The following is a 16,836-nucleotide window of genomic DNA, read 5'->3' as shown; positions in this document are numbered from 1 at the left end:
GTGAATAGGAAATTTAAAATAACCAGACCATGCAATAGTCTGAAGTTTATATTCAGAGGTTAAAAAAAAAGGACTATCTGCCACTTTTTGACTGTGTGTAAATAGCTTCCTGGCATGCAATAGCAAGAATTTTTGGTATTTGCAGAAAAATTATATTTCACTTGTACTAAATCCATTACTGCAATTATACAGAAGGTTTTTTGGGAAAAAAAGTCTTGCTTTTCAAATGTTCAAATAGAAGTTCAAATGTTCCACCAGGTCGCCTGCCTTTAATTTCTTCACAGAATGAATTACACAGGTGGTAATTTTCCATGAACGAGTGGTACACTGTAGAGCTTTAGTCACTTGATTTTTGATTTGGATAATGTGAAAGAGTCTTCTATTAAACAAGTCAACATTTATAACAGTGCAGTGTCCTCGAGAGCTTTTCTTGCACAGTTAAGTTTTAGCTATTTGAGGTTTTATGCCAATGTTCAAGTAGGTAAATGAATGAAGTGAATCATGAAAGCATGACTAAATGATTGTCAAGTTATTCTTGAGTGGGTATTTCTCACAAGCAGCCCGACAAGAGGAACTGGGCCCACATTCAATTAACAAAAATAACCTTTCATACCACTTAATGCCACATTCACACTCTTCACACTCTCTGCTGTCTGAGGGTCCTCCCTGAAAGGAGTTTGAACAGTCTCAATCTAATTCCTCGTGGACCTGGTTCCACACCAAAAACAATGCCATGAATCTAACCACTTAAGTCAGAGGAACTATATGAAAGTCCAAAGTGGTAAATGGAAAAATTCCCATTGATAGAATTAAACAGCATTCTTCTCAACAGGTAAATCAGATTGCTGAAGCAGAGCAGAGGTAGCTGCAGTCTGCATTTGGTGATAATATACCGAATGCGAATGTAATTGATACAGACAAATGATTCCCCAGCAGACACATCCCGAACATTGAGAATTAAAAGTCTTTTTTTAAATTCAGCACTATGTACCCAGGGATCAAGGATCTGCTTTTATAAATTACCTGATCTCAAATTTTCATATCTACGACATTAATCAGTGACTTGGACAGAAACCTACAAAAGGAAGCCACCTGGCAACACTCCCAAAGGTGATGAGGTTCAACATTATGAACACAAAAATAATTTTATTTTGGGAGAAAAAAAAAGAGGAACCCACAATTCATCTTTCCATTCTGTACAAACATTTATTTCTGACACATTACAAAATTAAGTTGATCAATTGGACTAGTTTGGCCATGATACAATTACCACATTCACAGAACATGATCCAATTTGCAAGTCTAAAATCAAATAGTATAACTAAATACCATTCTTCCCATTAGTATATACCAAGAATGTACTTTCAGTTAAGAATGCAAGAAAAGGAAGGTCAAATGTAATCAACCTATCTTGCACAATAAGAAACAGAACAAGCAGAGAATAAAAATAACTTGTGTTATTGCCAAATAGCATCATTAGGGGGAGCTAAAAGTTCAGAAGTAAATTGAATAAACACTTTTGCACATTGTCAGCCAAAATCTGATTAAGCTTTATACAGGTCACTGCTATTTGTGATACTTCTTGTTCCACTATAAACATCTGATCACAAGTTAAAAAAATAAATGAATTGAATACACCCAAAATATTCCATTTTAAAAATAAGCTAATTAAAGCTGCAGACCCAATAGAGTATGTTTTTCTGAAATTTGGGAACAAGCAGTTTAACTTATTTTGTAAGATATGGCTACAGGGTAAAACAAACTGTATAAAACAGACTTACAGTTACATTGGGCCCAAATTTGGCCAGTACAGATTTCTGGCGCACTCACCAGAGGTGCACCGGTTTGTAGAACTCCAAGGGCGCCAAAAATCTTTGGGCTGAATTTGGCTGCTGCCCAGCCTCTGTTCCATGGTGGCATAGCATGGCAACTGGATTTCAAGGGCGGAGCCAGGTCCTGGCACTGAACACAGTGCCGGGATCTCTGCACATGCGCACTAGAGCGTGCACGCATGCGCACTAGCTCCTCGCCCCCAGAATCTGAGAGTGAGAGATGCAGGCTGTGTGGGAGGGGCCGTCACTCGCCGCCCCTATCCTGGGCTGAGTGGCCTGCCGCATAGGCCGGCTGCTACCTTCCAGCATTGAGGGCTACAAGAGACAGATTGGTGGTGGAGGGGTGGGGGGGAGGGGAGGAAAGAGTTTTGGTCCGGCAAGGGCGGGGGAGGGGGGGGTATCTTCAAAGATTTTCCAGTACTTTAATATCTAGCTATCTTTACTAAAAATATACTCAGTTTAATCAGGTGTATAACACCTACACACTGTCCAGTCTCACTGCTTGGGATTTAAAAAAAACTAGCATTCTTATCATTACACTGTCATTTGGAGGCTACCTGCGCTGATCTCTTAATTCACCGTCGGGTTTTTCAGAACGTACAAAAGTGACCACTTACTCTGGTCTAACTTAGTTTGGAGTAAGTTTTAGCTGGCTAAGCTTGCTTAAATGGCCAAAACATGTGTATGCGGCTGATAAGGCCCCTTTTGGAAAAATAACTGAACTAAAAAAAAAACAACTCACTCACTCACTAACACTAGAGCAACTTAAATGGGGAGAATTGCGATTTTTAAGTTACTCCAAAAAAAAAGAACTCCTGGGCCCATAAGAGTGGAAGTAAAAAATATTGCATCAGTAAACTTAAGCATTATATATTTACATAGAAAATTCAGTTATCAGCTCCTGGGATATTTCTTACAATTAGTGATCTCCTTTTACTGTAAGGCCATATTTTGCACTACAGGAATAGTAGTCATGTGGCATAGTAAATATTCCACATCAATGTCCAAAAATATCTGTTGTTTAGTCGAAGATAGCATTCTAAAAGTAATTTTTCAATAAAATTGCAATAAATCCGCAATGATTAAAATTCCACGTTAATTTTGTTGATGGATAGGTTTGTACATTTCTCAACACAAACAATTTAACCTCCTAAAATTACAAAATGGTTCCAAATTTCTATTGGATTGAAACTTGAGTGCCACCACTTTTTCTTTTTACATTTACTCAAATTTTGTTAATTTTTCAGTACTACAAACATGAAATTTGTAGTTTCTACCACATCTTCTGGGTGCTGCAAACCAAAACTAAATATATACATGAAACTGCAGTACAATTTCATGTATACGAGTCTCAGATTAAAATAAAGCTTGATGCATTCCACATCATACAACATAAATGCTGCCACATTCAACAAAGTGTCACAACATTTGGCAGTTTTTAGTGTGGTAAATGCAACTGCATAAAAAATGGTTTGTTATGTTTTCATATCCCAAAACAACAGCCATACCACAATGAGAAGAAAACAATTTAATAAAATAAAACAGCAATGGTGCTCCCTTTCCAAAGTTAAGATAGAATAACTTTTAGACCACTGAGATCAAGTAAATCAGTATTCAGTTCTTGCAACTGACTGAAAGATTTGCAGTTTAATGTAATTGGCTAAAAGTGTTCCCAATTTGCAAGCAAGTTACTTAGATAGATGAATAAATGCTGTGATAGAAAGTAATTAGCATTTACTTGCACATAAAACATCTTATCGATGTCAACGCTTTGTACGGATGCCTTTGTAAGCCAGCACATTCCTTTTAATATATCTATATTTATGTAATCATCGTCATAGGCAGTCCCTCGGAATCGAGGAAGATTTCCTTCCACTCCTGAAGTGAGTTCTTTGGTGGATGAACAGCCCAATACGAGAGCCACAGACTCTGTCACAGGTGGGACAGACATTCGCCGAGGGAAGGGTTGGGTGAGACTGGTTTGCCGCACGCTCCTTCCGCTGCCTGCACTTGACCTCTTCGCATTGAGATTCGAAGAGTTCAAAGCCCTCCCGGATGCACTTTCTCCACCTCGGGCAGTCTTCAGCCAGGGACTCCCAGGTGTCAGCGGTGATGTTGCACTTTACCAGGGAGGCTTTGAGGGTGTCCTTGTACCATTTCTGCTGCCCACCTTTGGCTCGTTTGCTGTGAAGGAGCTCTGCATAGAGCACTTGCTTAGGAGACTCGTGTCTGGCATGTGAACCATGTGGCCTGCCCAGTGAAGCTGATCGAGTGTGGTCAGTGCTTCAATGTTGGGGATGTTAGCCTGGACAGGACACTAATATTGGTCCGCCTGCCCTCCCAGGAGTTTTGCAGGATCTTGCGGAAACAATGTTGGTGATATAGCTCCAGCGACTTATAGTCGATTGTCATTTACAAAAACAATCTTGTCTTCAATTTGTTAAGACTTCAAAATGCCATAAAAATTAGTTTATAGGAAAATAACTTCCATCTTATCTTCTAACTATCAAGGCAGTATATAAGGAAACAGAGAGAAAGTGAAGGAGAAAAGATAGTACAGAACAACTTTTACAGAAATGAATGCATTAGAAACATCGTGCTGTTTGATTGGAGAGAAAATCTATTCAATATTAAAATATCCATTATGGTGCTTAAAATTCATTTGAAAGCAGCAGAAATGGAAGGGAGAATTTTTAAGCTGCATTTAAGGACAAATGGTAAGCTGGTTTCTGATTGGGTAAATTTAGTGTAATACTGACCTGTGGAGAAGATTCAGAGGTTCAATCTCTGTTTTGCGCTGCGTTTATGGATCTCAGTCAGCACAGCAGTAGGGACATGACAATTGGGTTTAAATCCCTCCGTGGCCTTGCCCTCCCCTATCTCCGCTGCCTCCATCTAGGACCCCACTGTCTCACTCTCCTCCTTTAATTCCCATCTGAGGTTTTGATAGCCTCTTCGTTTTGGCATCCATTGGCCCAATGTGAACAACTATATGAAGCACCTTGGGACATTAAAGGCGTTATTATAAATGCTTGTTCTTGTTGTCACATAACGCTGAACTAGGATGAGGGGAGATATTCCTACTCCTAATCACTATTTAGTAAGCTCTGCTGGAAACTGCTCAATTGTGCACTCCCAGTGATAATTGGATTAATAACTTGCCAACAATGTCTACGCTTGCATAAAGAATTGTCACTTGGACACAGTACCAGAAGTGCCAGCACAATATTGGGGGAATAAAGTTTAAATAAAAGTAGGACACAACTCTTCAATTGATTTCCAGATGTTTTAATAGTTAATTATAGTCCCCGTTATTTATAAACTGTTTTTCAGAGAAACCTTTACTAAAGGCTGCAGATTATTTGAACATCTCTGATAAATCTAGTGATTTAACAAGCTAAGAATTTGTACCTCATTACTCAGTACATTAAGAGTTCGAAGAAGTAATTAAGAGTAAGTTTTGAGCTTCACGTACATAGAAGTCAACCTTGGCTCAGTGGGTAGCTCTCTTGCCACTGAGTCAGAAGGTCATGGGTACAAGCCCCATTTCAGACTTGAGCAGGTAATATAGACTGGCACCCCCACAGTATCGGAAGTGCCATCTTTCAGATGAGATGAGACATGAAACTGAGACTCTACCCTCTCAGGTGGATGTAAAAGGTCCCATGACTCTATTTGAAGAAGAGCAGGGGAGTTTTCCAGGTGTCCTGGCAAACATGTACCCTGCAATCAACACCTAACAACAGATGATCAGGTCACTTATTTAATTGCTGTTTGTGGGACCTTGCTACGAACAAATCGGATTTCCCATATTACAACATTACCTGCACTTCAAACGTGCTTGTCTGGCTGTAAAGCACTTTGAGATATCCTGAGGTGATGAAAGGCATTATATAAATGCAAGCTTGTTATTTCTTTCTTTATATCTTTCTTTCCAATATTTTACTGGATTATTTTCCAAATGGTCACAGCTTAATAATGAAAACATTATACTCCAGAATTTTGCTGAAGTTCTTTGTTCTTCCTTATAGAATCATGCAGCACAGAAAGTCATTTGGCCCATCATGAAAGAGCTATCCAAATAGTCCCACTCCCCTGCAATTTCCCCAAAGCCCTCCTTTTCAAGTATATATCCAATTCCCTTTTAAAAGTTTGTACAGGGTATTAAATCTGCTTCCATTGCCCTTGTCAGGTAGTGCATTCCAGACCATAATTCGTTTTTTCTTTGAAGAAAAATCACCTTCTGCTCATCAGATCGCTAATCAAGAGTCTCAACAAAATGAAAGGTTTGAAAATATATTTGTGACACTGTATCGGGAAGAGTTGGGTCAAAATTCCTGAATATAGAAAGCAAAAGTTCCTCTAAAACAGGCTCAAACCATCTCCGTCCATGCATGTATCATGACAAGGAAGCTGGAGGGCTTCCACCTGTCCCAAAAGAAAAGAGGGCAGTTGATGTTGATAGACTCCCATGGCAATACTTCAAAGTTACATTCATTTCAATTGGCCCCAATATCAAATACTTCTAGTTCTTCCAGAGTATAAAGTGAGGCAACCTTTTAGAGCAGTCGGTTATGACAATGTACTACAACTATGGAGTGGACATTAGATAGTAAAATCAGACAGAATCATAATTAAGGGGTAGATCTATCTCCCAATCTATTTTCCCATTTCATGAAGTCATAGTACCACGCCATTCTCTCTATCACCATCCCTTTTCTTCTCGGTTTCCTTCTCCTTACTTCTTTCTGTCTCTCCCATTGCACGATTCTGTCTGTCTATTTCTCCTCCCGCCCAGCTTCTGTCCGTCTCCCCTCGCTTCCACCTCTACCACTCCTCCTTTTATTCTATTTTACTCCATCTCCTCTCCTTCACAGCTGTCTCTCTCTTTGCTCGTTTGTCTTATTTTTCTGTTTGATTGTGTTTCTCTCTTCACCTCTCATGCTTGTCTCCCTCCTACCTCTTGCCTCCCACATACAGTAATTTGGGATCTCTGAGGGAATCCGGTGACAGGTATAGTTCCTGTTCAAAGCAGCACTTTTCTGTTCCTCCAATATTTTAGACCTTCCATCTTGGAGGGGTGGGAGGATGATCCTGGGAGCAGGAGGAGTGTTTCAGTATGCTACACTGCAGTTAACAATGCAATGGATAGCTGGGATTTGCATGGCAGTCAATGGCCACCAGAATTACTTAATTTTTATCACTTTACATTGATGACAAAAGGTACACTGATGTAACTACTGCAAGACAACAGAAAGTGTTCTATTTCCAGGAACCCACTGATCAGTTATTTCTATCAGCAGGTTGTTCTAGAGATTACTGCTTTTCATTAGTCGTACTCAACAGACTTGTCCGTTGTTCTGTGCAGGGAGTGGGAGGGATCAGATAAACATCAGATTTTGTTTTCACCCCTCAGTAAAGATTGAGATGAAATTGGGAAATGGGCCACATTCAGCCAAGAAGCTGGACACCACGGAATAAAGCACTTGCACTCATTGGCCAGAACCTTACCAGCCCTATGAGTGCGGGTTTGGAGGCGGGCCCATTGCCAAAATCGCTGTTATTGACAGCGGGGTGGGATCCCGCTCTGAACTCGCCTCTGTCAGTTTTCAAAGTGCTGGGTCTGGTTGCGGTTCACAGATCCGACACCAAGCGGCGGGCCAGCCAAGTAACATAATTAAGAGGTAGTTTAAAGGTATTTAAAAATAATTTTACCAGGTAATTAACATTTTTCCAACTTTTTGGGGAGCTTTCCATCACCGGGCTTCACATTAGGCAAGCGTATCAGGTTCTCAGTGACTCTCTATTGCTTTGACTAGTTGACAGCTGCAGAAGTGGTATAAAAGCTACCATTTCATAGCTGTTCACTTTCCAATCTCAGAAGCTAAAGTTCAGGATTTGGAAGACACTTTTGAGCTGTATGTAGTTTGAAAATGTTTGAACTCTTTTCACGGTCACCTCCTTGGAGCAACCTCTCTCACCATTGACAGATCGCTTCTGTCATCTCAATTTCAGCTGCCATCTATTCCATCAGCATTGGTATCCGTGAAAAAATCTCACCTTGATCCTCAGAATCCCACCACAATCAGCCCCAACACCACTAAACACACCAACATTACCACCAACACCAAATTTCTCCGCAATCACCTGATGCTGCACAGGACATAGGGTATCAGCAGCCAACCACATTGATGCCAGAGATGCCAGGGATGGCCTGACCATAACCACATTTACTTCATTTGATGCTCTACACTCTGGCTGCCACATGGCACCACCCCACACCAGCACCATAAAGCATGCCTGCAATGCCCAAGCCATTTCTTTCACACTCATCACCATTGCAGGGGATACCCTTGCGTCTACCATTTACTGCATCTCACTAAACCATTTCCAAAGGTTCACACAAATCTGTCCAAGAATACAAACTGTTCAAAAAGTTTTCAATGTTTGACAACACATTAGCAGAAACTCTACATGAACATTGGCTAAAAGACCCAAGTGCCTACGCTTCTGTGTTGTTAGTTGGTATGACTGGACAAGGATGAGAGTAAGTGTGTGGTGTGGCTAGTGAGATGGGGATGTGATAATGTAGCTTGAGAAGGATGGGTGGAGCTGCAAGGTAAGTTAGTGCAAGTAAAGGTGTGCTGGAGTAGGGTAGGAAAGAGTGATGAGGATGTGATGAGTGGCACATCAGGATGAGGTCGAGTGTGGCTTTGCAGTAACGTCTCTATTGAGATCACTGAAAAGTTTGCGCAGCTGCGGCCAGCTCCTCCTGAGGACATCCCTGCTTGTGCCCTCCTGTGCAATGTGCAACCAGGCTGCGTTGGTCTCCTGTGGAGGTCTCTTCCACCCATTGGAAGGGAAGAGGACCTCCTTGTGTGCTGTGACTCCCTTATTAGCATCTGGAGGGAGTGATGGGAGAGCCTGGGTGCTGCCATGCACCTCAATGCTGCAGAACACTGACAGAAATGAAAAATGAATGTGGGCATGGTCCCTTTAAGGAAACCGGCTGATGACGCGTCATCAAACCCATTTCCTTCAATTGGCCGGGAATCTCGCAAGGCGGGCTTTAACAAGTCCCATCAACGGAAGATTCTTTACACAACGTGGGAGCAGGGTTGCCACCTGCCACTGGCCACGCTGGACCCTGCACGGTTAGCAAGATCGCGGCCATAATGTGTGAAGCAGATTCTCATATATTCCACCAGGCAGAAAACTTGGTCTTATCACAGTTCATAATAATGTGCTTCTACATCATTCCTACAATTAACCTAAACCAGGTTCTCAAAATGCAAGTGATTTTTTTTTTAAATTAGGAAGAGAAAATGTCTGAGTTTAAGGCAGCTGTTCGATTTCTACTGCTGATGCATTCAAGCTATCCTAGCTTTCTTCTTGCAGTATACGAGATCATCAGAATTCTGAATGAATTATGGCCTTGCAACTCGCTGCCAGGAATTTGATATTCTATATTTATTACAAAGAATTTTTGCCTCATATGCTTAGTATAACATTCGGTTTTGTTTAATATACTAAAAATATTTGTATCTGGACTAAAGAACCAGTACCATAGACCTTATTGCAACATTTTATCTCTAGTTCAAGCATGCAATTAGGGGCCGGTGCTATATCTCAACAAATCTTGCTAATTTCTACATAAATCATTGTTGAGATTTGCTGCCCAAACACCACAATTTTGAATAAAAAGTTCCACAGAGTTCAAATGGATCTGAATGATAAAAATCTTTTGCTGCAACAAATAATTTGCTTCATCTTATAGAATTCCATTTACCACTTTAAAAATAAACTCTTGTCATCCATTTTCACTGCTCTTTACTCCTACGCTTTTAAGGATGCCAACTCTTGCTGAAGTACAGTTTGATTACTGGCATCAACTCGCATACTTTGCTCAAATGCCTGTTGTTTCTGTTGACCGGCTGCTTTGGCTGTGGAAGGGTATGTGGGCATCACAGTGGAGTCTGATGCTGCCTTTTGCCAATACCCACACATGCAAACCTTCCAGGAGTCAGGAAGGTTGAGGCCAATTGCAGCACACTAACTGTTGAGACAAGGTCAGAAAATAAAATTGGGTGACCTTCTGGTCTGTAAAGTTTAGTACCTTTACTAACTGGGGCGCCATCAAAAATTCAAAATGTCTTCTTAGTTGGAATAGTATGTCTTCGATTAAACTGGTACAAACCTAGCTTGTCTAAGCTAGATTGTTCAATAAATATACCGTCAAACTGAATGTTGATCATTAACAGTTTGCCTGTATGGGATCCTGATCGTTTGTTCCACACAGAAAGCCAGGAGCTCTGAAAACTGAATCTGTGGTTAGAACAGTGTTGTGATAACTATCGGCTCCTCCTTCCAAATCTTAGACAGAATGGTTGTTATCAAGAGGAATGAGGAAATGCTCACAGGAAAGCATACAGGAAACTACTATGGTGATGCAGGTTATAGGCGCGCCAATGCAAGTTCTATATATTGTCCAGGACCAGCTTCAACACCAATCCAAAGATGCCGAAGGTGAAAAATAAGTATTGCGTGTGTACACAACAATAATCAGACATTAAATTGGTCCAAAATATTCATTTTCCAGATTCATTATGAAGCCGTTTCCTCAATGTGCCTATATCCTGCATCATTGAAGTGGCCCCCTGCTTTGCAAAAGGATCCAGAATGGTGGGTTTATACCATGGAAAATAATTTAAAGAAAATACTTTCGTAAAACATTTATGCACCAATTTGTAGACATAGATTTATACTCCAATTACTTTCCCTCCATCTACTTTAAGCAAACTACCAATTTTTGGGGAGTGGAGAGCAGATAAGTTTACAGTTTATTGCTCCAATATTCTTTAAAACATAATTATCTGCTCTCAGTATTTCACATATGGGATCTTGAAACCTTGCACCATGTATCCCAAAATTAAATTATCTTCCCCTCCCCAATATTATACGTTTATTACTCCCAAGGATAAGAGCTCACCAATGACTTTGGTTTCCATACACCAACATAGAATTAAAAGACTCGTCAGATGCATGTGCATCAATACAACAACATTAAGTCACCAGGGCAAGGTCCATACTAGCAGCAAATAAGGTTCAATTGGAGAAACAAGTTACATAATCAATCTGCTCAGACATTCAAAATATAATTATGGGCAAGATAACAAGTGCTAGTCCAAAAATTAAGAGGAGACAATACATGAATGAATAAAACAGGCTAAGAAGGAGTGGGAAAAATGGTAAAAGAAATGAAAGCGCATGTTCAGTAGCATTTTGGGTAGAAATTAATAAAAAAAACAATGTTGGCCATAAAATAGACCAGTGAGCTTAAAATCAAGACTGATCATTCTCTAAGTGGCCAGATGTTAGATCTGAAAAAAAATATTTAATATTTGTCTACTGGTACAATCATTAATGTTGGATTTTATTTAACAAAGTACAGATAGATAAGCACAGCTAGATATAAAAGCTAGATAGATAGATATAGAACCTGCAATAACCACTTGTGGGAAACATACCTATTATGGTCTGCTCAGGTGAGGTGGGTGGTGTGAGTGGCAATCCACAGCTTATGGTGTCTTTCACACTTCCTGGTCCTTGTGTCGGATTGGTATGGCCTCCTGCATTAGCAGCATTTGAAATTACAGGGATATCCCCCTGAGGAATCAACACGAAAGCTGACGGGTATACCATTCTTACCCCACCTACAGAAATGTTTAAAAAATAAGATTTAAAAATGCACAGAAGCATTGAAATAAACTACTAGGAGGTCACAGCTCAAATTCATCAACATAAACAATTGAATATATTCAGTTTATTTTTTTTTAAAACAAAGCATTTCCCCTTCTTTTGTAAAGGTAAAAGATTTTCAGCTCTTGGAAGTCAGAGATACCATTTCAGACAATAGATTATATATAATGACCTGATTCTTGAAAATTTCAAGCCAATTAACCAAATATATGCAATTTCAATTCCATAAATATTTTATTTACTTGTTGTAGGCGACATTTCTATTAGTAAGGCATGAAATATTTCCAGAGATCTGTGTTGCAACCGAGTGACACTGTACATTATATAGTGCCAGTGAGAGTCATTTATAATTTCTTGCAGCCCAAGTCACAAATGAGGTAGAATGCACTGTATTACAGGCTTCATAGCCATCATAAATGTGCTTTCAAGCACATCCTCCATACATCATGCTTAAAACCAGTAGAAGCTACTAACACAAGCAGGAGTTGCTCTGCTACTACAGAAGTAAAACAAAGCAGAGACTATCCCTGATCAAATTGAGCAATCATTTTAACTTCATTTCTGATCAAATGCAGAATACTCAGAAAATTTTTCTCTTCATCTGTGAATTTAGCCACAGCTTACTATTGAACTTAATTACAGTTCCCCAACATTCATAAGATGACGCAAGACTTGTGTAACCATTACAAAACAAAATTGTTTTTGTTCAGTTATCTATTTTTATCTTAAAGTCTATAATACTGGACAATCAGAACAAATTCTACATTGTATATTTGAAATCTTGTTTTAAGACAAAAAATTCTCAAACGTGAATGGAAAATGTGTACCAATTTACTGAAGCCAAGAGAGCTTTGACAACGAAGTTAAGAATATTACTGGATATGCTGAACAGGCCCCATGCTCTTAAAAATAAGACCCATCTTTGAGAAACATGGAAGATATTTTTGTTGTTCCATTAGGGAGAACACTTGTATTGTTGAAATTACTTTACACCGTCTAATGTCCCATGGTATTGCTCAATTTTTAAAAAAAATAGAATTGAGCAGCATATACTGAATGCTCATAAATTCAGTCCCAGATTTGTCCAGGAGCCCAGGGCCCCAACTCTGTTAAAATTTCAGTTAGAACTTTATGTTGTTTTAAATGTTTAGTTTAATTGCTTAAATTTATTTTGTTAAACTTTCAAATGTTAAGATATTTCAATGTACTGAAAATTAAAAATTTTTGTATGGAAACTTTTAACAATAAAAGGGTGTCTGTGATCAATGCTAAAGAGATCTGAGTCATGTGGTCCCAATGGACTAAGCTTGCAATAAAGGGATACTCAGAACATAGGCTAGCTTGCTACAAAAGGCATACAGACGTGATGTTTTAATAAATAAAAATTCAGCTGATACAAGCTAAAAATTGTTAAAGGTCAACGGTACCTGTAATTCAAATCAGCGCTCACCTCAAAAACAATTAACAATGGCATTCACACAATCTCGACTATACGTACAGCTAACTTTTAATTGTTCTTGGAACTGCACTGCTTTTAGTAACAATACTCTACACTCACCTACAATAACCTCAACTGCTACGGGGAAGTCATCATCACAATCCATCTCTTCTTCCTCCTTTGTTTCTTTCTTCTTCAATACCATTGGATAGAAGTATTGCCATTCTTCTATTAGTTTCCTTGTAGCTGGATCAGACATCTTGTACGTCTGGCCTGTAAGCGTGCCATTCAGTCCAAATGGACTAATGATGACTGTAAAAAGAGATTACATTTAGAATTTTCTCTGATGTACAATATTTGTTTTGTTGCTGATGCCTAATGTAGCAAATAATTTTTAAGAATCATGAACTAGAGCTAAAAATGGCCCAAAAGACTGGAGCATTAGAAAGCCAGATGTGAATTTTAAAATGTCTGAAAAAATAACAGATAGATTTGGATGTGCAATTGTAGACATTATTAAAATCATTCCAAAAATAAAGTCAGAATACCACGAGAAGAAAACCCAAATTTTCAAAAATGTCATTAATAGGTTTCCGTTGGTACCTGTATAAAATCTGGATTTAATACCAACACCAAGTATATGTTTCTAGCATGGCACAGGTGTAACATTTTACACCCACCAATTTTCATCCACCCTCCAAAACACAACCACAACAAACTTTGTACCCTCACCATCAATCCCAACCCCTTCCTCAGCCACTGTCTCAGGCGGAGTCAGATTGTTCACAACCTCGGCATCCTAAGCGACCCTGATTGTGCTTCCAATCTCACATCTTCTCCATCGCAAAGGCCACCTACTTCGCCATCTAACATTGCTGAAGCCTCTTCCAACCCGATGTCACCTCAATCCTCTCCTGGCTGGCTTTCCATTCGTCTACACTAAACTGGAACTTATCCAAAACTCCCTATTGTCTGCATCCTATTCCGCAAAAGGTTCTGCTTGTCCATCAACCTTGCCATTGGTTCCCAGTCCCCACAACAATTTCAATTTAAAATTCACATCTCGCCATTTAAATTCCTTCCTGGCTTCATCCTGCCTTGCTCTCAACCTCCCTAACTGCTCTGTTCCTCTGATTCTGGCGTCTTGCATATTCCCCCACCATTGGTGATCCTGCCTCCAGCCGCTTTAGCTCTATGCTCCGAAATTCCTTTCCGAAACTCTCCACCTCCCACTCCTCCTTTCGGCCCTTCTTAAAACCAACCTGTAAGACAAGGGTTTTAGTCACTCCTCCTACTACCTCCTTCTTTGGCTTGGTGTTCTACTTTCGACCAAGACTCTAAAGCACGGGGACAATTTTTTACATTTAACTGATATAAATGCAAGTTTTTTTTTAAGCCAATGCCATAACAAGCTCTCTCTTTAGTATAGCAAGGAGCTAAAAAAAAGTGGGAAATTAGCATGTCCCTAAGGAGCAAGGTTTCAGATCATTGAAAAATGTTCAGCATGCAACTGCTGAGTTTAACATCAGGTCACGTTTCCAGAGTTTAATTCCATATGCTCATATCAATCAATAAACAGTCAATAATGGATTACAGTAAAACAGCAGTTTTACTTACACTTACAGTACTTCAGATTGTAGGACTCGACTTAAGTGGTTATAGAAAAATATTTCAGTACTTCACCTTGGAACGGTGTGGCTGACGATAGTGCCATGTTGATGTGCTCTTCATTGACAAGGTACACAGGTTGGTGTTGGGCAATCTCAACACTTGTGCAGACGTTGCTCTCTCCGTGCAGAAAGAAGGTGAAGGAACAGGAAAGGTGCTCACTATGAAAGACCAAGAAAAGTTGATATGAATTATTACTATCTAAAACTTCACTTTCTTCTTGGAGACAAAATATAAATATAATAGTTAATATAGAAAGAAAAACTGCATACTGGAGGAACATGGCGGTTCCCAAGTTGCTAAAACCATCTACGGGAGGGAAAGGGGAGGTTTAAAGTGTGCAGGTTTCATTAGGACAATAAATGAGTTAGTTATAATCCATGATAGGCCATGGCCTATCATCTGTGAAAGAGGAATGAGTCCGATGGGCAAAGATCCAGGTGTTGCTTCAAGCTTTCGTATACACTTATTCAGATGTAACTGTCCTTATAAAGCAGATACGATTACAGAACATGTGTAAAATCTAAAAGTTGTTCACCATCAGGGGAGTGGGACTTGACCAAGAGGAAATTAAAACCTAAAAAGAAACACCCCACCTTTTGGGTTTTCAAGGAAGTAATCAATAGAATAGTGAACAATTGGAGCAGACCACAATTGATTTTGCCACAGGACAGTGTAATTGGTGTAGATTTTAAAAATGCTGCTTTGTACCAAATCGGTTATCTTTTCCATGTAATATTTTAAATTTCATGGATTATGGTAAATCAGAATGCATGTTAACTTGGTATCATCTTCAAAAATGGCAAATTCAAAAACAAAATGGCAAAGAAAGTTCAGATCATTTAACATTCTGAACTGTACACCATGTAGTGTCACTGAAACCAGCCCATAACAGAATCTAACATAAATACAAATTTAAAATTCTTTACACATCTGTTTTTGCATGTGAATAAAAGACAAAGACCCATAGGTGTATGTGTGTATATATAGAGATAGATAGATATATATTTTCCTGATAGTAAGTCACTTGTACATTGTTTGTGACTCAATGTACTGACAAATCTTCATTATGTATTTCGAATTCATGTTCAATTTTAAATAAAGTCTGAAAAGTTGTACGTTTCTGCAGCACAATCATAGATCTACTTTAGACAAATTAATTTAATGTTTTGATTGAAGTTTTGTGAACAGATCAATCATATTTATTATTCATCAAGGTGTACACATGTAGAAAAAAGGATAGCAACAATTACGAGAGCTCTTATAAACAGCTAAAATTATGATTTAATTACTCAATTCCTGTGCAAGAACATTTAACGGTGATGAGAATCTACTTGAAGCTGGACCCGACTGGCTCTTTGGCAAAATAGATCAAAAGTTTAAAAATGCAATATAAGCCACTTATAATGGACTGGCATGTGCATGAGTTTTGTCCATTATGAACTGCATCCAATTTATTCCAGGGCTGCACGAATCAGCTGGTAGCATCAACCAGAAGAAAGCTAAGCATACTACAGTGGGACTTTAAAAAAAATCTGCTTACAAATTTACTTGTTATAAATTGTGACCTTTTAAGAGAACAGAAACTTAAACTTGAGTGCCAAGATAAGCTGTAGCATGGCGTAGTGCTAAATGGGGCTCTATGGCTGATTCTGGCACTAAACTTAGTTTCTACTATCTAAAAAGGCACAATTTAATTTTCTTTTTAGATCTCAGAACAGTTATTTTACAGCTGTGCCTGGCACTCAAAGTCTAAGTTTGTAAAGCTCCTGTTCATTAAATCTGGCAAAATATCAAACCCCAAACTGCATAAAATGCTTATAACAGATGCCAATTTGTCCAGTTCAAGTGACAGATTTACTACAGTCCTCTATGGGTTTGGGATTCAATGTCTTGCCTGTTGTAAGCGACTGTCCACTTATGCTCATGCCAATATAACTGGAAATAACTGAATAGAATTAGACTTGTGAGAATAATAAACTACATTGAAAGTACTCAAAACAGATTCTAACCGTAACTAGAGCTGGATTGTAGGAAGTGCAAAATTGAGTTTAATCATTTGAAGGCTAAGCAGCCACAATGGCCAATATAATTTTTGCCTGTGTAACGCTAAAGATCAAAAGAAAGATTGGCATGATA

At 39.0% G+C, this 16,836-nt stretch overlaps 1 protein-coding gene across 3 annotated transcripts in view; it reads right to left on the bottom strand.

Annotated features, from left to right (window-relative positions):
• LOC139268898 (mediator of RNA polymerase II transcription subunit 13-like) overlaps window positions 1-16,836 on the bottom strand; it is a 283,315-nt gene that overhangs the window by 69,669 nt on the left and 196,810 nt on the right. For all 3 annotated transcript variants that reach the window (XM_070887712.1, XM_070887713.1, XM_070887714.1), the window contains 3 exons: window positions 14,713-14,858; window positions 13,150-13,341; window positions 11,360-11,545 (listed from right to left, as the gene is read on the bottom strand). In XM_070887712.1, the coding sequence (XP_070743813.1) occupies window positions 11,360-11,545; window positions 13,150-13,341; window positions 14,713-14,858 (524 nt within the window). The remainder of the gene's footprint in view (window positions 1-11,359; window positions 11,546-13,149; window positions 13,342-14,712; window positions 14,859-16,836) is intronic.

This window comes from Pristiophorus japonicus, chromosome 8 (genome assembly GCF_044704955.1).
Source record: "Pristiophorus japonicus isolate sPriJap1 chromosome 8, sPriJap1.hap1, whole genome shotgun sequence".
Lineage (NCBI taxonomy): Eukaryota > Metazoa > Chordata > Chondrichthyes > Pristiophoridae > Pristiophorus > Pristiophorus japonicus.
The sequence above is the reverse complement of the archived record's forward strand: the minus strand, read 5'-3'. Positions and strand labels throughout refer to the sequence as shown.